This window comes from Raphanus sativus, chromosome 6 (genome assembly GCF_000801105.2).
Source record: "Raphanus sativus cultivar WK10039 chromosome 6, ASM80110v3, whole genome shotgun sequence".
Taxonomy (NCBI): Eukaryota; Viridiplantae; Streptophyta; class Magnoliopsida; order Brassicales; family Brassicaceae; genus Raphanus; species Raphanus sativus.
Genome location: NC_079516.1, coordinates 3,958,637 through 3,981,527, shown reverse-complemented (window position 1 = coordinate 3,981,527; position 22,891 = coordinate 3,958,637). Strand labels below are relative to the sequence as shown.

Sequence of the window (22,891 nt, the reverse complement as noted above, 5' to 3'; positions counted from 1 at the left end):
GATCTCAATTTGTAATATGCATTTATTTGTATAAGTGATAACATATATTTTAAAATTTATCCGTTTAAATAATTTTAATATGATTTTTCTAAGTATAATAATTTTATAGTTTATATTAAGTAATTTTATTTTGTCTTATAAACCATAAATTTTATCATCCATATTATTTAGAATATAACTCGCATATTCGCTATTTTTTTTTGTTTTCTTATGGATCAAAATTTTATGATAATGTATAGTAAATTATTGTGTATACTATTTAAAATATATGGTGCTATATATTTTATACTTTTCAACATTTATCACACTAAATTTACACTTGAGTATTATTTATATGAAAATATATGTAAGATAATATATTTATATATTTTATAAATGATTCTTTTATGTGATTTTTATTTTTAAATATTACTAATAAATAATAAAAAATAATTATATGGATTCTCTTGGGTAATGAATTCTAAGAAGATGGTTTTGTTTATGGTATGGTTTGATATGAACCAAAGAAATAGGAAAGTCAAAGATTTGCTTGATTTTTTGTGCTTGAATTTTGACTCCAATTAACATTTGAATATACTTCTGTTTTTGAATTGAATTTTATAAAATTATAATATTTTGGGTGGTCATGAAATTTAGTAAAATAGAAGTAAAACGTTATGCAAAATTGATAATTGTTATGAGCTGATCTTTTTCAATGTTTTGAATTACTCATAAAATATACATCGTTTGTTTTGAATTGTGATCTGAACTTATAGAAATTGATCCTTATTTGTACATGAGTTTATTTGAATTAACATTCTTAGTTGGTGTCGATATAGCAGAAAAACTGATATAACAGTAAAGCATTTTCTAATTAGAAAAGAAAATCTATAGTCATTTAATTATTTGTTTCTTTCGTTGGAAAAAAAATCAAATGTGGAAAAATATATTATTTAAAAAAAATATACATTATTTTTCGCGTTAAGTTAATTAAACAATTGACACTAGATTATAAATATTGTGTAGATTTAACGAATATTCTATATGTATATTTCTATTTTAATAAACTAGATAAACTCGATACTATAGTCGCATTCATTATACAAAAAAACTGCACCACAATTTCGAATAGATTTTAACTTTCTTTAAAAAGAAAACAAATCCAACAAAACCTTATTTTCCATTTTGGTCTAATGAGAAAGAGATAGGATTATTACAAGGGTTTACCACAACAAAAAAAAAAAGATAGGATTATTACAAGGAGACAGGACCTTCATTTGTTTACGGAGACAAATCAAGTCCATCGCTTTTCCCTCCCTTGAGAACAAGGGTTTCGCTTTCTCTTCCGGCTTTTGTTGTCTCAACGCTTTTTACTCAGCCACTCAGGTAAATCTCTCATCGCGTTCCCAAGTAGTAAACAACAAAACAATGTGGTTTGTGTTTTTAAGTTGGTAGCTCTCGTCTGTTAGAAAAAGGTGTTTGCTTTGAGCTTCTTTATCACACTGGCTGCATGTTTATAGTTAAAAAAAGGATCGATCTTTATGAATGATGGTGTAACTATGTTCGATATAGTTTACCGTTTAGCTCGAGCAGTATAGCCGGTTTTTTCTTGGTTGTAACGTTTAAAGTTTCGTTTTTTTTTTCTTCTTCTTCTCTCTGTTTATCCATGTGAAAATGCTTGCAAGTCTGATTCACTCTCTGTGTTTTTTTTCTTTTTCTTTTTCTTTTTTTGTAGTTAAGTTTTAAGTCTTTGAAATGGAGGATACCTTCATGGACATTCGGGAGCATGGAGTTTGTGTGAACAAGATCAAAAACCGGTATACATGTAACTACTGTGGGAAAGAAGTTCAGGGCATCTGTCGTCTGAAGCTTCACTTGGGTGGTGTGGGTATAGATGTAACTCACTGTGACCAAGTCGCATCTAATGTTAAAAAGACTTTTCGAAGTATGGTTATGAAGCAAAGGCACGGCTCTACTGCTGCTGCTGCTGCTGCTGCTGAGTCTGAGACTAGTAGAGTTATTGGGAATGTCCAAATGGGTAATGGTCATCATCATAAGCGTGGAAGATCAGAAATCTCATCCAGCAGAAGTGTTGTGGAGAGTTCTAATGAACATGATGTGAATATTCAGTCAAACAAGGCCCGGAAGTGCATAGGTCGGTTCTTTTACGAAAGTGGTATCGCCTTTTCAGCTGTGGATTCACCAAGCTTCAGAGAAATGATCATGTCTGTAGCTGGTGGTGGTGGTGGTGGTGATGAGGAGACGGGGCTTAAGATTCCTGGCTCTCGTGATTTAAGCGGATGGATGCTTCAAGAAGCATTGAAGGAAGTGGAAGAGTATGTGAAGAGGGTTAAAGATTCGTGGGCCGTAACAGGTTGCAGCATCTTGCTGGATGCTTGGGTTGACGAGGAGAAAGGCCGTGATCTGGTTACTTTCATTGCGGATTCTCCAGCTGGTCCAGTTTATCTGAAGTCCTTTGATGTTTCTGATATCAAACGTGATACCAACGCCTTGATATCACTTGTGGATGGGGTTGCTGAGGAAGTTGGAGTGGGTAACGTTGTTCAGATCATTGCATGTTCAACCACTGGCTGGGTTGGTGAGTTAGGCAAGTCTTTTGCGTCTAACAACAGTAATATCTTCTGGTCCGTGAGTATCTCCCATTGCTTTGAGCTCATGCTGGCGGAGATCAGCAAAATGGATTCCTCTAGAGGGATACTTGACAAGGTGAATAGCATCATAAAGTTCCTTCGCAGCAACCCCTTGGTGTGGGAGCTTTTCAAAGATCCTAGTCATAGACATGACATGAGGGACTCCTCCTCTGAGTTCGAGTTCGTTAGGCCTTATCTCACTCTTGAGAACGTTCACAAGGCGAAGGACAACTTGGCAAAAATGTTTTTTTCATCCGTCTGGAGCAAAGAAGAGGGCACAGCAGTATCCAAACTTGTGAATGATTGGTCCTTTTGGGAGTCTGTTGAGAGGCTTGTGAGATCAACATCTCCTCTTATCCGAGGCCTATGCTTGTTATCTACTGCCAACAATCAGCAGGTTGGATATGTCTACGACACTATGGATGGCATAAAGGAGAGTGTAGCAAAGGAACTAAGTGACGAGGAGCTACCTTACAAGCCTGTGTGGGATGTGATTGATGATGTGTGGAACAATCATCTCCACAGTCCTCTTCATGTTACCGGTTACTTTCTGAACCCGGGTGCCTTCTACTCAGGTGACTTCAGTTCTGATCATGAAGTTACAACCGGTTTCATCTCCTCTTTGGTTTATATGGTAAAAGACTGTCACGTCCAGGCCAAAATTTCCGCACAGCTTAAAATGTACAGTCTCGGTCAAGGTTGCTTTGATGAGGCCAGTCAAGCTAATCAAATCACTGACATTGCTCCAGGTGTGTGTGTGTGTGAAGCTAATCTTACAACATTCTTGTACTGTTTTTTTACAGATAGCATGTTGAAATCTGTGAAGCTAATTGTTTTGTCTTTTTGTTTGAGTCTCTGTGTTGCAGCTGAGTGGTGGGTTCAAAAGGCTAGCCAACATCCAGAACTACAGAGCTTTGCCATTAAGATTCTGAGCCAGACATGTGAAGGCGCTTCGAGATACAAGCTGAAGAGGAACGTAGCAGAGAAGCTGCTGCTCACGAGAGGAATGAGCCGTCGTGAGAAACAGCATCTGGAAGAGTTAGCGTTTGTTCATTACAATCTCCATCTACAACGCTTCAAAGGTACAAACTAAGTGAAAGAGTTTTTGTGCAGCAAGACTTTTGTGAATGTGCAGATTCTTTAGTTTGTATATTCATTTGGGGAATGTTAAGTATCAAACTTTGGATGCTGTAAGTTATATTGCGTTGTCAGGATGTTGTGTTTTGAGTCTTTGACTTTGTTGTTTTGTGGAAACTAATTTGAGATTTTAAAGAACATCTAAAACTAGAAATATCTACTTTATATTATACATATGAATGAATCTGTAACACATCTTTTGTCTCTGCTTGGAAGCTTTTAAGAGTGAGACTCTGTAATGTTTCCACAGACAGTGCAGTGTGTGGAGATGAGTCTATGCATGACGCTTCCTTCTTCAATCTTCATCTTCCTTGTGACTTTATTCCACAGATGTATCATGTAGCTACCTTTGTTCATCTCCTGTACCGTCTTCTCTACCCACTTTGCTTCTCTTGTAGTCGCCGGTTTCTTGAAAAGACTTGGGATCTTAAGCCAGTTCACTGGGTAGAAAGCATCTGGTGGAAAGATCGTTAGGTTGTACTCAGGTTTGTGTCCTAACCTACTGATGACTCTAGAGACCAGGTAAGGACTGTTGTATCCCCATCTGTTTCCGTCGAAAGTTGTGGAGTACTCGTGCAAGAACTCACGCATGAGGGGATGGTGGAGGTCAAAGACCATCACGGCATTGTTCAGTCTTGTCCATGTCTTGGTTTTAGGATGCAGACTCTGCGCTCCTATTGCGTTTCTCAGCCCGGTCATGGAGTTGAGGAAGATGATGTCTGTGTCTAGATAGATTCCTCCGTACTTGTAGAGCACAGCGAGTCTCGTTAGATCAGAGAGGTTCATGAAGAGAGGGATGGAGCCAGGATCCATCTTACCGCTCTTTAGCTTCTTGAGCCAGGCTTCTGCTGGAGTGTTCTTGACGAGGAACGGGATGTCTGGTGTCACGGCAGCGAGGTTGAAGCCTTGGTCAAGCAAGGGTTTAAGGATGGTGTGTCCTTTGGGTGAGTCTAAGGAGTTGGACAAAATCACCAAGCAAGCACCAGGGTTGGTGGTGAAGAGGGTGTCAACAGCTAACATCTCTCTCGGTCCAAAGGACTTGGCAGGAGATAGCCAAACCATAAAGAACTGAGCTGAGCAGTTCTTGTTGTACAGATCCAATACTCTTCTATGGAATCTCTTGCTCTTGGTTGTTGACTTGAGTATCTCCAACTCGGGTAGCTTTCTCCTGAACCAGCTGATTCTCTCGCTCTTGGTAGCTTTAGGAGGAGGTACCAACGGATCTGACTCCTCTTTTTCTTGGTGATCAGAGACCACACTGCTACTACTAGTAGTAGTACTCATGGAACCAGTGGTTCTAGGAAGAAGAGGCACGTTTTGTTTGAACGGTGGTTTATCGTCATAAGAGAGAGTAGATGTTGGAGCTTTCATGTAGAGGAGATGCAATAAAGCTAAGACCACCAACATAGCTAACTTCTTTGATATCATCTTTAAAATCTTTCTGAAGAAAACTATTGTTAGCTTTTTACGTCAGACAGAACAAGAGTTTCTTCGTTGCAGATGTATCTTTAGGTAGTTTAGTTTATATAGGAAGGTATGTTAATTAATAAACGGAGTAAGATTCCAGCTGTGATTGCCGCCTTTGAAAATTAATTACATCCTTAGTAGAAACATGAGTTATAATTGCCTTAGGATACAAGTAAGCTTCTATCTCTTCAGCCACCTTTAAAGGGATTTGGAAATTTTACTTTTCTGTGATTACAGTTTCTCATATAGGAAAAACCCTAAGTCCCTCTAACAATAATATAGAGAAAAGGAAAATAGATGTTTCCTTTTTCTTCATATATATATTTTGTTTAATGTGGGTTAAAGGTTATCTGTTTCTAGCCTTCATCTATCAGACTTATCACACAACACGTATATTGGCATGATCAACGCATATATGGGCATGAAATCAACACATATATTCCATTCTATATAGGCTCTACAATGAGAAATATAAATATTTTATTACAAATGTTGTTAGGTCAATCATATGTGGGAGTTTGGTTGTCATACAGATAACATATGATTGGACTTGTGGACTATGCAGAAGATGTGCGTACCACTAACTTGTAGGAATGCCATGTTTTTGTTCATGTTGAAGATTTTCAGTACTAAGACAAATCTAAAGATTAAATATATATAATGCTACAATGATTAGACTTCTATAAACTTATTCATCTATTAAAAGACACAATGTTCATTTTAGTTAATGATATTTACAATTTTTTTTAGCATAAATTTCATTAATAATAAAAGAAAGAATGAGTCCAAAACCATGGTCCAAACTCAGGAGTCCATTACACGGAAGAGAAAATATGAAGAGTCTTTATGGCTAGAGTATCAGCAATCGCATTTTTTGATCAGAAGAGATGAGAAAAATTGATTGATGTAAATCTAGAAAGGATCGAGCGGATGTCGGAAACAATTCCGATGATTTCTTTAGACTGGAAATTGCCGGAGATAGTTTGAATGAATCTTAAATTGTCGGAGAAAACCTTGAGCGTGAAAAACTCCAAAGTTATCGCCATACAAGGTGATATTTACAGTTCAGCAAAAAGATGTATGTAAAAATCTTTTCCCTTGTATTTTATTTAATTTTTGCCAAAAAAATATACGTAAAAGTCTTTTCCTAAAAGACAGAATGCTCATTTTAGTTATTGATATTTACAATATAGGAGAAAAAAAATGTTCTTAAGTGTCATGGTTCTAACTGTATTTTCACTTTTAACAAATGTTATTTATTCAGTTTTTTCAATGCCGTATTATTATAAACCAAACCACTTAATTTTTCTTTTTGTAACACAAAAAACCACTTGAACTTAAAAAGTTATTATTAGTTACAGATTCTAATTAAATCATTTTTAACAAACTCTTTTAATATTTAATGATTCTTAATTATTTATTTTTGTTGCAAGACTTTTTAATGATATAGTTGGTATTTTTTTTACCAAGACTCTTTAATGATATAATTGGTATATTTTTTTACCAAGTCTTTGATTAATGATACAAATCAATTTATGCTAAAGCAAAGTGTTGCAGCAAAGTTAACAGATATTTCATTAATTGCAAAGCATAGAATATGTTATGGTTAGGCTTGGACAAAAAAAACTGCAATCAAAGACCTGAACGAAATTCTAGACTAAAACTAGACCATAATTCTTAAATAACTTAATAGTTTTTATATTTATTATATCGGAAATAACCGAACCGAATAAAAAATACCTAAATATATTAAAAATATTAATTATATATACATAAATCTGATATTTTATCTGAATTATCGAAACTACCCAAAATAACTTAACCAAAACAGGAACAAAGAAAACGGAAACTTTTCAGATGTTTTAATTTTATGGTTCTTAATTTTATTATTTAAACGAACCAAATCAGAAAATAGCCAAACCGAATCTGAACCACAAAAAAAACTTAATCGAAGAGAAGTGAAGAGATTGTGCTGCAACACTTTTGTATGGACTGTGACCCGTTCAGCACTTCAGCTTACTGTGTGAATGTGCAGATTTTAGTTCCTTACATTGTATATTCATCAAAAAAACTCATCTTTCGGTGAATGAATTGAGCAGAGATATGGCTAGAATTACCAATAGTGAATGTTTCCATTAAAAATACGTTTTTAATTTTATTTCGGTCAATGTGAAAGAGAGTGACCACAGTAATGAAGTGGAGCTTCATGTAGACAATCTCTCACTTACGGAGAGAAAAACAAGTTTTCTTCACATTCCCTCTCTCGCTCTCTTTCTTTCTAGGGATTAGAGAATCAAGTTTCTTCCTTTTATCTGACTCGCTCTGACTCAGCCACTCTAGTGAAGAAATAGCAACGGGTTGGGTGAGTTCTCATCTCTAAACAACAAAAGTTGTTTGCTTTTGATCTTCTGTGTCCCCCACTGAGCTCTGTTTTAGAGCCTTGCGGTCAACCATTGAAGCATTTCTAGAATTATTTAGATAATTTATATGACTTTTTTGACTCGTTTGCTGCTTGCTTTGAGCACTATCGCCGTTTCTTCGTTAAATCTATGATAAAGTTTCCTTCTTTATCTCTCTCTATGAACTTCTGTTAGCACTGCGTTACGGCTGATTCGTTCTCTCTATTTGTGTGTGTTTTATGAAGTTAGGTTAAGTCTTTTGAATGGAGGATACCTTCATGGAGGTTAAGGAGCATGGAGTTTGTGTGGACAAGAAGAAAAAACGGGTTAAATGTAATTACTGTGGGAAAGAAGTTCAGGGCTTCAGTCGTCTGAGATGTCACTTGGGTGGTGTAGGTGGAGATGTAACTTACTGTGACCAAGTCACATCTAACGTTAGAGAGAACTTTCGAAATATGTTTATGAAGCAACAACTTAACTCTACTGCCAAGGCTAAGAGAGTCCACAAGCGTGGAAGGATAGAAATTTCATCCAGCAAAAGTGGTTCTGATGATGATGAGGAAGGGACTACAACAAGTGCATTGGTCTCAAACACAGTTGTGTATTCTCCAGGCTTCACTGAAATGATGTCTGTATCTGGTGGTAGTGAGGTTTGGCTTAACATTCCTGGTTCTCATGAAGCGTTGAAGGAAGTGGAAGATCACGTGAAGAAGGTTAAAGACTCCTGGGCCTTCACAGGTTGCAGCATCTTGCTTGATGCTTGGGTTGACGAGGAGAAAGGCCGTGATCTCGTTACTTTCATCGCAGATTCTCCAGCTGGTCCAGTGTATCTGAAGTCCTTTGATGTTTCCGACATAAAAGGCAACCCCAAGGCCTTGATATCGCTGGTGGATGGGGTTGTTTACGAGGTTGGAGCGAGCAACGTGGTTCAGATCGTTGCGTGTTCAGCTTCTGGTTGGGTCGGTGAGCTAGGCGAGGCTTACAGCAAGAAGGGAGGAGTCTTCTGGTCTGTGAGTGTATCTCACTGCTTCGAGCTCATGCTGTTGAAGATCGAGGAGATAGATTCTCATGAACACATTGTTGAAGCAGTCAATATGATTACAGATTACGTCAACAGCAACCCTCTGGTTCTAAAGCTCGTCAGAGATCAAGACCACAGGCATGGACTAGACGTAGCCGTCTCCTCCGAGTTCGAGTTTTTCATGCCATACTTAACGTTAGAGAGTATCTTCAGAGCCAAAGAAGAGTTGGTAGCCATGTTTGCTTCATCTGAAGAAGACTTGACGATATCCAATTTGATGAATGATTCGAGTTTATGGGAAACAGTTGAGAGAGTTCTGAAATGCTCGTCTCCTCTGATTCACGGTCTGCTCGGTTTCTCTGCTTCTGCCAACAACAACAACAATCAGCATGTTGGACATGTCTACGACGCTATGGATGTCATTAAGGAGAGTATCGCCAGGGAGTTCAATAACAAGAAATCATGTTACGAGCCGTTGTGGGATGTGATTGATGATGTGTGGAACGAGCATCTCCACAGTCCTATTCATGCTGCAGGCTACTTCCTCAACCCGACTGCGTTCTACTCGACTGATTTCCATCTCGACGCAGAAGTAGCCGTCGGTCTTATCTCCTCCCTTGTGCATATAGTTAAAGAACGTGACGTTCAGGTTAGAGTTGCCACTCAGCTTGATATGTACAAAGTCCGTGAAGGCTGGTTTAACGAGGCTAGTCAAGCTGATCAGATAACTGGATTCTCTCCAGGTGTGTGTGAAACCTCTTTAGTTGTATTGTTGTTATGCAGACACTTGTTTGTTGAAATCAATTTTTTTTTTTTTTGGCAGCTGAGTGGTGGGCTGAAAAGGGGAGCCAGCACGCAGAGCTGCAGAGTTTCGCGGTTAAGATTCTGAGCCAGACGTGTGAAGGTGCTTCGAGGTACAAACTCAAGAGAAGTGTGGCGGAGAAGCTGTTGCTTACTAGAGGAATGAGCCGTTGTGAGAAACAGCATCTGGAAGAGTTAGCGTTTGTTCATTACAATCTTCATCTACAGAGCTGCAAATCCACAAACTAAGTGAAGAGTAGTACTGTGCTGCAAGAGGTATGTTCATATATGTATGGACTGACCTGTTCAGATTTAGCCAATGTGCAACAGATATTAGTTTGTATTTTACATTGAAAGTTAAGTTCATCTTTTGAATCAACGCTGCTGAATGGTAGTTTGAAAAATAATTAACTAACATATAAAAATAGAGTCTATCTAATTATGGCTTATCTATCTTATTAAAACAGAAACATTACAATTTCTTCTAGGTGGATTTTTAAAAGTGAACCTCATATATTTAAATTAAATGTCTCATTCTTTGTATATAATACGTACCATAGTCTAACTTTGCATTGATGTATTTCCTTAAATACAGTTCTTATTTTTGTCCATATTCCATATATGATTTTTACATTTATTACATGTCGATTTAAATAAGATATATACTAAGAATACTAAAATACTAGATGATAACCCGCGCCATGCGCGGGATGAGTTTTTTAAATATGTTGTATTGAAATATTACAATTAGAATGCATCTTGTTATCAAGATTTTTTTTTACATTTGATTTGGGGTGAACATTCGGATACCATTTGGTTCAGTTTGGTTTGGTTCGGTTCAGTTATGTTTCAATTTTTTGTGAGTTCGATCCGGTTTGGATCTGCGGGTTCGGTTTGGGTTTGGACTCAGATAACTCATTTTATTTAAAAAAAAAATCGTATATACTTTAAGTTTCTCAAAATATAAAAATAAAAAATTATTTATAACATATAAATGTATATAATGCAAGCTAAAATACTTAAACTTAACATAAAATTTGGTTAGCTTCAATATTCGGATAAGAAATCATTAGATATTTGAAGTATTGGTATTTTGAATATCATTTAACAATTTTAATCATGTATTTTTAACTATTTGTAAATATTTTCAAGTATTTTGGATAACTTAATAACATTTTATATATTTTGTATATTCTTTTAGATATTAAATTCTAAAAATAATTAATATATTTAAGTATATAAATCTGGTTTCGATATATTCGATATCCGAAATATTTCGTTTCGGATCAGGTTCCGTTCTAAAAAATATCATCTTAATAGCATCTTACAATTTTTGGTAATTCATAGACGTTTTAAAAAATTTAAAATATAACATATATGAAAAAATCTATTTTTTAAAAAATATGTTTAAGTGATTTTTTATAATATTAATTAAAATAAAATGTAGAGGATATAAATTTTTTTATCAAATATTTTGATTTGTAATCATTAATTATCATATATACGTTAATCATATTAGGTAATTTCGTATCTTTTATTTAAGGAAATAAACTTACGTAGCTTTTATTTAAGGAAATAATTTAAGACTACTAATTAATATGATAATTAGTTTAATAAAAAGTATAATATATATTAATATGGACCAACATATTTTTCTAAGGATTTCTGAGAATCATCTTAGTGATGACACGTGGCTTCAAAACATGTTGCAATGTTCCAGGATTAATATATAGGAGATTAATCGTTCTATAATTACCCTATACAATTCATTTTAAATTGATCAGTATACTTTCATTGGCCATATTAATTTTGTTAGTACGAATAACATTAGGTAGATAAGTCATAGAAACATACATAAAGATATGACTATTCTTATAACTACGGTGGGCCTAATCTACTTTCTAAAACAAATAACACATAGCTTCATATATTGTATAGAATATAGTAATATTGTATAGTATTATACTTATACAATAATACTAAAAACAAACCAAACTGAAATATAATATATATAGAAAATGCTTTGAACCATTACACACAAAATATATTAGACCTCAGAGATAAAATTCACTTTGAAATTACGTAATAATTATTTTAAAGAATTAAATTTCGTAATGTACAAAAAAACATAAGTTTTATATAAAATTTTGTGTTACAATAAAAAGACACAACTCGCGCTTGCAAAATGTTATTTTTACATACGAAAGACAGTTTTGATATTGTTCTTTAAACACAAAATTGAATTATACAAACTCGATACTACATAAAACTAAACAATATAGAATACATTTTAAAAATAAAACCCGTGCGGATGTGCATATGTTTATATAATATATAAATATATTATGTTACGCATATTTTCATATAAATAATACCCCAATGTAAGTTTTGTATGATAAATGTTGAAAATACAAAATATATAGCACTATATATTTTAAATAATACAGAAAAATTATCATAAAATTTAAAAATCAAATTTAGTAATTAAACACATTGCTTATTTAAACACATTAGTACACATTGTTATTTATCAAAATTTTATATTAATATACATTGGCGATCATGTATAACATTTAGTAAAAACAAAGATAAAAAAAAATGACTCCCGCTCGGTCGAGCGGGTCATGATCTAGTTGACTTTAAGCTGAAAATCCATGATAACCCTAAATTTTACAGATTTTTTTTATCGACAACCTATCCTTCCACCTCTTTAGTGTGAGTCTTTGACTTGATTACGATAAACCGCGTCTTTCATTTCCTACTTCGAAGAAATGGTTAGGTTCTTCTCTGGAATGGTCTCGGTCCTTTATAAAAATATCATATAACATGCTACGTAGTAGTTGAACCCAATAAAATAAGAGACGCGGCCACAGTCTACTATATCATATTCACTAATTCTTACTCAGATGGCTTGACCAAGAGGACCAACTCGTTATTATATTCACTAATTAAAATCAAAGAAACCGTATAAATAAACGAGTAAGCAAAGATTTTTAATGACCAAGCTAACAAGGTTGCAATCATATTCCTCTGCATTTTCTCTCTTCACTCTAATCTTTTCTATTTTTCAAAAATGAAGGTTCGTTTTTTTTGCTGTCTTACATTTCTATGAACAAATTTTAGAAATATACATTTGAATGGCTTTAGAATTATATTTATATGATACGGATTATAACCATGGGCTTTTGAATTAAATTGCAGAAGAGAGTTGTATTCCAGTTCACAGTTTTTGATGAAAGCACCAAAGAGCTAGCGAAGGAAACTGCCAGAGAGTTTGAAGGTACAAACACTAATTCATGGTTATGTTAAATTAGTTATGAATTTATGATGGTTAATATTCAGTTTATACATAATCTGATTATGCTCTAACAGAAAAAAAAAGATTAGAATTCATCACTTTGCCTCTTATTTCGAATATAATGTTACAAGACAAATCCATCTAAAAAATATTTTTTAGTTTAATAAAATTTTCATTCTCTTTAAAGAAAAAACAGCTAAGCAATTAATTTTTTTTTATATTATTAGGAGTTACAAAGGTGGTAGAGGTTGAAGGAGAAGAAGGTCAGCTAGAGGTGAGGGGAGAATTTAGTACGTCTGAACTGAAAAAGGAACTAAAGAAAATAGATGAATCTGTTGAGACAATCAAGATTCGAGCATATGGAGTAAAGGAGCCAGAAGTCAAGATCCAGCAACAAGATAAAGGCAAGAAGCCAAAAGTCAAGAACCAGCAGCAAGGTAAAGGCAAGGAGCCAGAAGTCAAGATCCAGCAACAAGATAAAGGCAAGGAGCCAGAAGTCAAGACCCAGCAGCAAGATGAAGGCAAAATACTACCTAGTGATGTTGCCAGTAGCTCAAATTCGAGAGGATACTTGGAGAAGGCAATAGATGTTGCTAAGGTGGCCAAAGATATGGGTGTTAATGCTGCTGGTAAGGCAATAGGTTTGGGTGCTGATGCAGCTGGTAAGGCAATAGTTTTGGGTGCTGATGCTGCTGGTAAGGCAATAGAGTATTATGGAAAGAAAAACAAAGAAAATGAGGCTAAGGCAAAGCTAGAACGTAAGCCTATAGTAGGAAAAGGAGGAAACTGGTTACCATTCCAGAAAGCGCATGGAGGAGGTGTCTTTGAAGCTATAATAAGGATCGAAGAAGAGAAGGCACAGAGGTGGAGGAAACAAACTAAAGAGATGGAAGTCGAACAAAGAAAGATCAGGGAGAAGGAAGAGATGGAACAAAGGAAGAACAAGGTAGAGAAGGAGAAGCAAAAAGTGAAGGAAAAAAATTTAGCAATTAATAAAGAAGAGGAAAAACTAAAGGTGTGGGAAGAGAACATGAAGAAACAAGGTTTAGAAAATAACTCATGTGCTTGCATCATCTTGTGAACACACACATAAGTTGATCAAAAAGATTAACCATAAGATTACCATATGATGTGCAGGAGGAACGACATATACAGTACCCACAAGTAGTTTCTGGAGCACCCTATCTACAGTACGAACCGGAGACACAAGTACATGGATGCCAACACAAACCGGAGAAACAAGTACTCGGATGCCAACACAAACCGGAGAAACAAGTGCAGCAGCACAAAGACGAAAAAAGGAATCAAAAGGAGCTGACAAAAAAGGGAAGAACCCCAAATAAATGGTTTATTCTATTTCTAAAGAAGCTTTACAGGTTTTAAACTTGGCATGAGCTAAAACGTTCCTGGTCCATCTCATGTTCTAAAATAAAAATTTGCGTCCTTATTTGCTGTATGGTATTTTATCAAATTTGGCTTTCTATTGCTTTTGTTTGCCTTAATTCTTGAACATATAATATGTTCTTGGAAGTGTTTTTCTGTTTTCTTTTTGATTAAATTCTTGGAAGTGTTATTGTTGCATAACTTAGATGGATAATCAGGATAATTTATTAGCTAATAGGCTTTTGCCAAGAATGGTACATAGTATACAACAAAACGAAGGGATCAAAATAGTGAATTAAGACCCCCCAAAAATTCAATAGGGATTCAAGTTAAGAAAAAAAAAAAGAAGCAATCAAAATTTGAATCAAAATCACAAATTACATATGCACATTCGTCTATACCCTTAAGAATACATGTAAATCAAACATCTATGTACCTCCTTTTGGTGCCTGAATTAGTACCTAGCAGCAGCTCTTGACCTCCTAAACTGGCTTCTTGATTCATTCGCCTCCACATTTACATCTTTCCTTCCTTCTAAGCATTGAGATGTCTATGTTGTTGATCAGTCAGAAGTTGAGGTTGATGCGTCAGCGGCTCTCTGCCGCACCATCTCCTTCACAGCAGCTCTGCGTCTTGAATCTGCCTGTTGTTGCTTTCTACTATCATGAGCTCTCAAATCTCTGTCAAAACCACAATGTCAGAACCATTTAGAGAAAGACAAATAAAACATCACCCTTCTTGAACAAATTGCTTTCAACGTAACGTACCTGCATTTGGGTACTCTGCACTGAGAATCTCTGCAGTTTCGTGCGTGCATTCGGAAGATGGCCCACATTTTCTTACAATGGATGCATCCTTTGCCTTTGGTCTTGCACACAAGACCATGCCTGACCAGAAGCTTAATCGCGCGGCACCTTGGATACTGGCACTGTGTGGTGCAGCATGCCAACATGTGTAGCAGCAGTTCTCTTAACTGCAGTACCAACAAGCAAAACTTGTATTAGCAAATAAGTAAAACGAGAATCAAAGTGAAGTTTGAAAGAAAGAGAAAAAAAGACATACCAGTGCAGTCTGATTAGTTTTTGTGTTGGGGACAACAGAATCAGTAGCAGCTGGACGATTAATGAGGCTGTGTGGATGGTTAATGCCCTTTGAGTAGCAAACACTGCAAACTTCATAGTCAGGACAAACCTCGCAGCGCCAACCTTGAGCAGGTTCAAGCTCTTGCTGGCAGATGGCGCATGCGGTTGCAAATGCAGGGACGGTGGGGTTGTGAAGATGATAGAGAATCATCATGGATGAGTGTTTCGCCCGCCTCAGCGTGTCGTACTGGTAGTGGTTTCCTTGGCAGAGACTTAGGAAAGCTTGCCTAGTGTCAAAGAACTCGCTCTCGAGGATGTCATCACTGTCTTTAATTTCAGTAGGAACGTCTTCAATAGCAATCTGCAGAGAGAGAGAGACCAAAACCTTGTCATGTTTCTAAACCGAACATGGAGAGAAACCAGATTTGTTAAAAGCTTCTAGAAACTTACAGGATATAGTGCATGCTTCTCCCTCTGATTGACTGGATGTTTCTCCTTTTCGATACGGTTCTTTTCCACTTCATGACACCTGTTGTAAGAGGAGGCAGCCAAAAGAAATTGATACATGACTATGGTTACATAGATTAAGAGTTTTGGTGATTTTTCAATTTAATTTTTAGTTTTGAATGGTCCAAGGTTAGATACTTCTACAAAATTTTAGAAGATTTGAAATTTGATATCATTAAATAAGTTTCAAATTTAGATAAATAATGAGGTGAGGTTGACATGTAGAACTTACTTGTCACAAATCTGAAAGTTCTTACACTGGTTGCACACCCAGCGATATCCAGATACCATGAGAGTGCAACAGTGCTTGCAACAATGTTGCAAATGCACCATGATGAAATCTTCCTTCATTGGGAGGATGATCTCACCCAGCTACAGAGAAGAAGAAAGAGCAATGAATAATATTTTATCTCTTTCTTCAACAAAAAGCATTACAGACAGAATCTGAACTTACTTTATGCATTAACAGAAGATCCTTTGAGGCATTAACGGAAAGATCCAGCTGACCTACTGCTTTAAGAGCCCTTTTTGATATGACCTTTTTGGACATTACTTTTCTATTTGACTTCTTCCCATCTTCTTCTTGGCTCATTTGATCTATCAAATCCTCAGCAGCACCTGGCCAGTAATCCCCATCAAAGTATGGCAACCTTGCTGCTGTTACCTTAGCTCTACATTCACCAGACTGGACGAAGAAATGATCATAGAAGTTTGTACATTCAACAACCACTTTTTCCTTGGAAGCTTTCCTCAGCATTGCTAAATACCTGAAAAAAGAAAAAGAATGAGTATTATTACATTACACATCATGAAGAAACTTCTCTATTACAGTGTGAAAATATCATTTCCATACCATTCCCTTAGTTTGTCAGTCTTTGGCGTTTTCTGAATCTCAGGATGACAGTATAGAATGTAATCTTCACCCTTAAGAGGAGGGCATGCCCATATATAGCAGCTTGAAAACCCACGCTTCTTACAGTAATCAAGATAACCAATCTGCAAATCCCAAAAAAGGCCATTGTTGATACTACTACACATGAGCCAGAAAGCTAACTAGGATCAGAAGAAAAAAGATAGCTTACCAGAATTTCATGGTATACAAAAGTACGGAGAGCCTCTCCAGACACAGTTCTAACGTCTGGTCTGAAGTACTTAACCGAGTCCAGGTAAGAAAGGTATACCCTCCGTTGATTGGGAGACGCGGAATCAGTTCCAAATTCTTGAACGTACATGCCAAATAAGCAAACTTCAACACCTTCAATCTTCTGAAACAACAGAATGGCCTGAAAGAATGAAAATAAAAAAATACATATTAGTTAAGCTGATTGTCAAGACTCAAGAGGCATCATTAGAGAATCAGAAGAAGCAAGAAGCTGTACCTTAGACTTATAAGGGAACTCAGATGAGTAATTCTCTTCTCGGAAAATGTCAAGGAAGCGTGGCTTTACTTCTAACATTTTGTCGATAGATGCAACAACTCTGATAACAAGTGAGTCGGCTCCAGGGACCTGGTACATAAATTAAAGAAGGAAACTAGGTCGTTATCTTCCAAAACCCTTAGCTATATAAGTAAAGAGCATATAATAAAAAAAATATACACTAGGTAGATTTTTTCTTATAGCGGTCTTAAAAGTGCTATTTTGTATAGCCCTACATTTATTGACATCTTCCTTAACCCTAGCTATATAAGGAAAGATATGTCTCTCTATAAATTCAACATCATATGGCTGAATGTAGCAGAAAACACAAGCCGGCGGCCATGGGAAAAGTTAATAAACTACCTCATCGTAGCTTTTTCCTTGAAGCCTAGCCCTCTCTTGTCTTTCCTGCTTCAGTTTCTTGAACAACCGCTGTTCTAAATGGTTGCTAAGAGTACTAGCTGGCAAACTTTGTGCCCCCAGAATCACACTTGGTGACACAGGCTTCCTTTCTCCTCGTTCCACCTCTTCTATATAGCAATTAGGGCAAGTGTACTCGGCTTGTCCATGATTCCTACGGCCGTTGAACAAAGCACAGATTTGATGCTGCCACGCTTGACATTTATCACATTGCACCCACTGCACATAATCATTGGTTCAGAAGCAAAAAAAAAAACAAGTAAAGATAATTGCAGAGCATCAGGTGAAGAAGAGGCCTACCGGTTCTTCAACCTCCTCATCGTTTTTCTTTTTCTCAAACCTTGACTTGGGCACAAGAGTTCCATCAACGGAAACAGTGTTCGTACGCGCTTCATTGTAGCAAGGAATGCATACATAATGGCGTGACTCACCAGCCACAACGGTATAGTGCATAGCATTCCTCTTGATACGTGCACCACAAGGTGTGCAATATATAGGTGTTGGCTCAAATGCAAGCCTCTCAACAGCACATAGCTGGCAAGAGTTTTCAGACATGGTGAGTCCCATTGCTTTATTCTTTTCTGCCTTGGTTTTACTCTGAAATAAAGTTACAAAGTAAACAAAACTCGGCGTTACCACTGTAAGAAAGGTATGCAGGCAACAGCATATTGAAACCATTCTTGGAAACCCAACCTTCCATTTAAAGCAAGAGTTACATCTAAATATATATGTCAGCTTACCTGGCCTACCCACTGGCGAAGACCGCGGATATGCTCCTCTACTTGCTCTGGAGTGAACAGCTCAATCAATGAGACTCCCTTGATCTTTGACTTTCCTCTACTAGACGCAGCCAAAACGTCTGCAGACTGTTCCGCTCTCTCTTCTTTGGGTGCGCTTACTTCTTTCATGCATTTTGATTTTTCTTGCTTTGGTACTACACAAACAGGTTCACCATCAAATGAAGAAGAGTCTCCACCATGTCCTCCCATGTGACTATCTTTTTTGAAAACAGGCTTCTCCATCTCACGGGAAACTGGAAGCATTCTCCTCGAAGTATCAGAACTATCTGCACTCATAGGCACATCTGATCTAATACTTTTGCTCACATCACTCTCTAGACTATACTTCTCTTGCAAACCCCTTGACAAATGAGTTTTACCCATACCAACAGATTTTTTCGCTGGGATGCTGTGATGTGGTTCAGTGTAAGCAAACTGGGAGGGTTTCTCTACTTTCACCCGCTTTGGAGAAGGTTGCAGATCATCATCATCATCATCAACAACAGAAGGAGCTTCAGAGTCTCTTTCATTAGACGCACGCATAGACTCAATGCGTCTACGCTCAGCTTTCCGAAGGAGTGCAATCTTTTCTCTTTGTTTCTCCTTGAAGTTCTTGACATAAACACAGACTGGACATGCTTCATTCTCGCAGTGCTCGTTATGATGAATCAGTTTCCGGGTTTGAAGACAGTACTGATATGCGCAAGCAGGGGCCTTGCAGTAATCAATATGTTTCAGCAGCGTTTTGGCAGTAAAACAGTACTTGCTTTCACATTTATCTTCCGCTGCATTGCATTTGCGAACATGCAGCAGGAACAAAAGCCACCGCCTCTGATTTACATAACTTGAATCACTATCTTCATTCACCTGTTTACTCAAGGTGCTGCTTCCTTCTTGAAGATCTGGAGCTGGAGCCTCCAAGGTGCTTCTAGGTGCAACAGTTTGACAGTAAGCAGCATTAGTAGTTTCAAGCTTAATAGGTACTATTTGACTTGAGTTCACCCCAAACTGCTCTCTCTCTCCATTAATATCTTTTGACGTTTGTGTCAAGTTCTGAGAAGGTGAGTGCCACTGTCCCATACTTGATACTGTCTGCACTCCACCGGAGAGGTTACTCACATCTTTCCATTGAGGTATCTGCTGCGTCTGGTGAGTTTGTGGTTGGAAAGATGAAGAAATATTCAGCTGGCTACTACTCTGAGTACCAGCGTAATCGTCTTTGAAAGCGTTCTGTTTGTACTGGTTTTGAGGCTTGGATGGTTCTACTTGGTTTATAGCCTGCTGTTGAAAAGCTTCATTATAGTATTCTGCGCGAGGCTCATGCTTGACTTGACTAACAACGTTTGAAGCTCGCTGAGGCTGACGATAAGCATCGTTGTTCAGTAAGTGTTCTTGTTGCTGGTACTGACCATGATGAGCTGCCTGGTTGAACTGGTGTTCTAATGGCTGATGACTCATCTGAGCCACGTTTTCTTTGGAACTGGATGAAGATTGGAAGTTCCCATTCTCAAACTGTTGAGGTTGTTGATGCTTTATCAATGGAGTCTTGTCCACTGCTTGCAGGCTTGACTGATTACTACCAAAGGAAACATCAACTCTCCGCATAGGATTCAGACTCATTGTATTCATATCCACAGAAGCTTCCACTGAGCCAGATGATCCATAGAGATTCCCGGACCCAAAAGCACCAGAGTTGCTCATTGAGTATCCTTCACATTTTAAAGAAAAACAGCTTGCAATGTAAGAAGCATACATAGCACTAAGGGAGACTCAAGAGAGCATAGATATTTCAAATAGCAAAAGGAAAATTCAGAGAGAATTACTGTGAACATGTGACACCTGCTGCAACTGATCGACAGGCTGCTGCTGCTGCAAAGGTTGGGATGAAGTTGAAAAATTTGTGGAACTAAGGACCCCTTGAGAGCCCATGTGCCCATTAGCAAGGTGTGCACTGTTCCCACTCATCCCAGAAGCATTCTGGTGCATATTCGACCTGAAACCACCTCCCAGCTGCTGGTCAAGGCTGTAATGCAACCGGTCATCTGAACCAGCAGGACGCTGCCTCTGAAGCTGAGATTGGCTTACAAACTCTGGCCCAACAGCCGGAAGCTTGCCACCGTCTCTAGAAGTTTCTCCGTTTCGATGAGACTGATATACATCAGCGTTGGTACTGTTGTTGAATCCAGGAGTAGGCATCATCATTTGGCCAGTGTTGGCAGATAATTGCTGGCGACCATTATTAATCACTTGACCTGTCAAAAAAAAAAAAAAATAATAAATACAGAGTCTTAGCAGAGTCAAACTTAGATGTATACAGTAGAGAATATTACCTCCATTCATGCGATTAGTTGGCAAACCATCTGCTAAGCTATTGTTACTGTTAAAGGTGCTATTGTTCACCATAGGTGTGGCGGTATGAGTTTGACCCCATCCATGAGAAACACCAGGTGTCTGAACCATCATGCCGGTCGAGCTTGGAGGATTATTAGGACGACCAAACATTTGATTCAGAATAGATTTTATCCGAACCTCAAAACTTTGGAAATCTAAATACTCCTCCTGCGAAAAATAAAATAAAATAATAATCATCAAGAACAGTGAGAACCTGTTTCTGTGAGAGAGATTCCATTTCTGGAATCCAAGCAGTATATTGCATTTAATGAAACTGTAATACAAAGTAAGAAGATCAAAAGAAGAGGAGGAGGAACCTTTGACGTCGCCGTTTTTATCATTGCATTTTCTAACCGCTTTGCAACCTCAAATAACTTTGCCTTGGAGGCATCATCAGTCTTTGTAGGCTGCCTCTGCTGTAACCAAACGAAGCTGGCAAAAAAAAAAAACTCAAGTAAATAAGATTATTTTTGGCGAGTAAGATCACTTCAACAAAAACAAAAAAAAATTGTTGTTTCAAAAAGTCTATAAAATAAATAAAAAAGGGTAAAATTGCGTAAGCAGCTAGAATCATAACAAAAGTGTACGAAACAGACAGTTGCACAAAACAAGTACACTACTTATGTCTAAATGGTATCGAGTAACCAATCACAAACACAGCAAAATGCAAATTAAAAAAAAAAAGAAAAAAAGACAACAAAGAAAACAATCTTACATCTTGTTCAACATCTCATGCCGTATCCTGAGACCATCATTAGGCTGAGACGAAACAACACCAGGAGCAGAAACCGCAACAGGATTCTGCATTTGTCCCACCAGCTGAGGAACATTCCTGTTCTGTCCCTGAGCCATTCTCTCAAACCGCTTGTTAAAAACAAAAAAAAATCTATCGAGAAGAATGCAGAACCAAAGACGCCCTCTGCCTCCTCGCCGAAACAAACGCGATCATCACCACGACGATAAGCTACAACAAGCCTACAAATTGAAAAAAAAAAACAGATTGAGCTTCGCTCACATGTAGTAAAAACACACAACAATCTCAGATATAACACCACCTCGTGAATTACGCCTTAAAAAGGGAAAGACTTTTAATTACAAAGATAAATCAATTAAAACGATTCAGGTAACCCTAGCTCGCGATCAATCAAATTGAATAAAGAGAGGAGAAAAAAAAAACCCTAAACCTGAATTAATTGGGGGAAATCAACGATTCCAATCCGAGAAGGCAATTCACGGAGATGGAAGGTCGTCGCCGGAGAATCGATGCAGAATTAAGGGAGATAAAAAAACGGCGGGTGAGAGAAGAAATGACGACGGAGGAGGATGGTCGGTGGGGGCGTAGGATAATGACGGAGTTAATAAATATCCATTTTTGGACATAAAAGTCAGATTTTTTACTACCAGAGCTAGTAGATTTAATTCGATGTTTTGGGGTAAGATAACAGAATGAAATAATGATTCAACGGACAGAACACAACAACGTGTGTTTATTACCCAATCAACGTTTTCAGATGAGTCCCCCGGACTCTGTTGTCATCTAGTGGTAATAAAGTCAATTAATAAAGTCGGAACGCCACGTGGAAAATTCTTATTGTGGTATTGGTTGGTTTCCTTCGAGGGGGAAATTACCGAGAATATTCGAACTCTATTAGAGAATGTTAAGGCTAATATAGTAATTTGCTTATTTGTTTGAAGACGGTGACGGTCACCGGGTGACCTGCCGTATTTTTTTTTGACTCTGTAACGGGACGCAGTTGCATCGTTGAAACAGTAAACGCGACCAGTACCTCTCTTATGCCATGGTTGAAAACTTGAAACAATCTTGTAAGAATTAGACACTGGAATACTGGATTGATATTCTTGTAGGAAAATATTTATTTTTGTTGCTACAAAACCTGTGAATATTGGTCTCAACTCTGAACAAGCAAAAGGACACAAGTGATTAAAATTTTAGAAGTCGTAACCATTTGTATAGTTTTACAACTGAAGTTACGTGGGTTATGACACTGAGTACTTATATGTTGTTGTAAAGATAAATGGATAATTTAATCATCTACAGTAAGGGATTGGATGTAATGTAACATAAACCTTTCATATTCGGTGACGGTGGGTTGTCATGTACAGTCCATACACATTATGATCTGTACATTTGTAATTG

At 37.1% G+C, this 22,891-nt stretch overlaps 5 protein-coding genes across 7 annotated transcripts; 3 read left to right on the top strand and 2 right to left on the bottom strand.

The window, feature by feature from the left end:
- The first annotated feature begins 1,244 nt into the window (after positions 1–1,244).
- Positions 1,245–3,900, top strand: LOC130496130 (uncharacterized). Its single transcript, XM_056987942.1, has 3 exons — positions 1,245–1,365; positions 1,715–3,379; positions 3,497–3,900. The coding sequence occupies exons 2-3, from the start codon at positions 1,735–1,737 to the stop codon at positions 3,721–3,723; spliced, it is 1,872 nt and encodes a 623-aa protein (XP_056843922.1). The 5' UTR covers positions 1,245–1,365; positions 1,715–1,734; the 3' UTR covers positions 3,724–3,900.
- Positions 3,901–3,960: 60 nt separating this feature from the next.
- Positions 3,961–5,246, bottom strand: LOC108807593 (uncharacterized protein At4g19900-like). The gene has a single exon (XM_018579863.2). It carries the CDS (start codon positions 5,193–5,195, stop codon positions 3,987–3,989), a length of 1,209 nt encoding a protein of 402 aa, XP_018435365.1. The 5' UTR covers positions 5,196–5,246; the 3' UTR covers positions 3,961–3,986.
- Positions 5,247–7,412: 2,166 nt separating this feature from the next.
- On the top strand, positions 7,413–13,039 carry LOC108811279 (uncharacterized). 3 transcript variants are annotated; one of them, XR_001943267.2, is made up of 5 exons: positions 7,413–7,596; positions 7,883–9,397; positions 9,478–9,731; positions 12,657–12,735; positions 12,981–13,039. XR_001943267.2 is itself a non-coding variant. In XM_018583325.2 (3 exons), the coding sequence occupies exons 2-3, from the start codon at positions 7,897–7,899 to the stop codon at positions 9,702–9,704; spliced, it is 1,728 nt and encodes a 575-aa protein (XP_018438827.1). In that variant the 5' UTR covers positions 7,413–7,596; positions 7,879–7,896; the 3' UTR covers positions 9,705–9,834. The 3 variants fall into 3 exon arrangements, 1 of the variants encoding a protein (XP_018438827.1); XR_001943266.2 differs by having other exon boundaries at positions 7,879–9,397; XM_018583325.2 differs by lacking the exons at positions 12,657–12,735; positions 12,981–13,039 and having other exon boundaries at positions 7,879–9,397; positions 9,478–9,834.
- On the top strand, positions 12,529–13,834 carry LOC108807592 (uncharacterized). The gene is made up of 3 exons (XM_018579861.2): positions 12,529–12,534; positions 12,657–12,735; positions 12,981–13,834. Exons 1-3 carry the CDS (start codon positions 12,529–12,531, stop codon positions 13,832–13,834), a joined length of 939 nt encoding a protein of 312 aa, XP_018435363.2.
- A 509-nt stretch (positions 13,835–14,343) lies between these two features.
- LOC108811278 (histone acetyltransferase HAC5) lies at positions 14,344–22,182 on the bottom strand. Its single transcript, XM_018583322.2, has 17 exons — positions 21,918–22,182; positions 21,449–21,708; positions 21,051–21,165; positions 20,673–20,901; positions 20,166–20,594; positions 18,304–20,051; positions 17,864–18,160; positions 17,507–17,782; positions 17,105–17,233; positions 16,808–17,008; positions 16,579–16,721; positions 16,180–16,492; positions 15,958–16,097; positions 15,669–15,747; positions 15,199–15,579; positions 14,904–15,109; positions 14,344–14,816 (listed from the first exon to the last, which is right to left on the bottom strand). Exons 2-17 carry the CDS (start codon positions 21,583–21,585, stop codon positions 14,699–14,701), a joined length of 4,941 nt encoding a protein of 1,646 aa, XP_018438824.1. The 5' UTR covers positions 21,586–21,708; positions 21,918–22,182; the 3' UTR covers positions 14,344–14,698.
- Positions 22,183–22,891: the final 709 nt, after the last annotated feature.

Excerpts from the sequence above, each read along its gene's own strand:
- LOC130496130 (XM_056987942.1), top strand. The coding sequence starts at position 1,735 with ATGGAGGATACCTTCATGGACATTCGGGAGCATGGAGTTTGTGTGAAC. Across the intron at positions 3,380-3,496 it reads AATCACTGACATTGCTCCAG|CTGAGTGGTGGGTTCAAAAG; the intron begins GTGTGTGTGTGT and ends TCTGTGTTGCAG.
- LOC108807593 (XM_018579863.2), bottom strand. The coding sequence starts at position 5,195 with ATGATATCAAAGAAGTTAGCTATGTTGGTGGTCTTAGCTTTATTGCAT.
- LOC108811279 (XM_018583325.2), top strand. The coding sequence starts at position 7,897 with ATGGAGGATACCTTCATGGAGGTTAAGGAGCATGGAGTTTGTGTGGAC. Across the intron at positions 9,398-9,477 it reads GATAACTGGATTCTCTCCAG|CTGAGTGGTGGGCTGAAAAG; the intron begins GTGTGTGTGAAA and ends TTTTTTTGGCAG.
- LOC108807592 (XM_018579861.2), top strand. Across the intron at positions 12,736-12,980 it reads AACTGCCAGAGAGTTTGAAG|GAGTTACAAAGGTGGTAGAG; the intron begins GTACAAACACTA and ends TTATATTATTAG.
- LOC108811278 (XM_018583322.2), bottom strand. The coding sequence starts at position 21,585 with ATGGCTCAGGGACAGAACAGGAATGTTCCTCAGCTGGTGGGACAAATG. Across the intron at positions 20,052-20,165 it reads GCAGGTGTCACATGTTCACA|GATACTCAATGAGCAACTCT; the intron begins GTAATTCTCTCT and ends TAAAATGTGAAG. Across the intron at positions 15,580-15,668 it reads AGAAGCATGCACTATATCCT|ATTGCTATTGAAGACGTTCC; the intron begins GTAAGTTTCTAG and ends CTCTCTCTGCAG.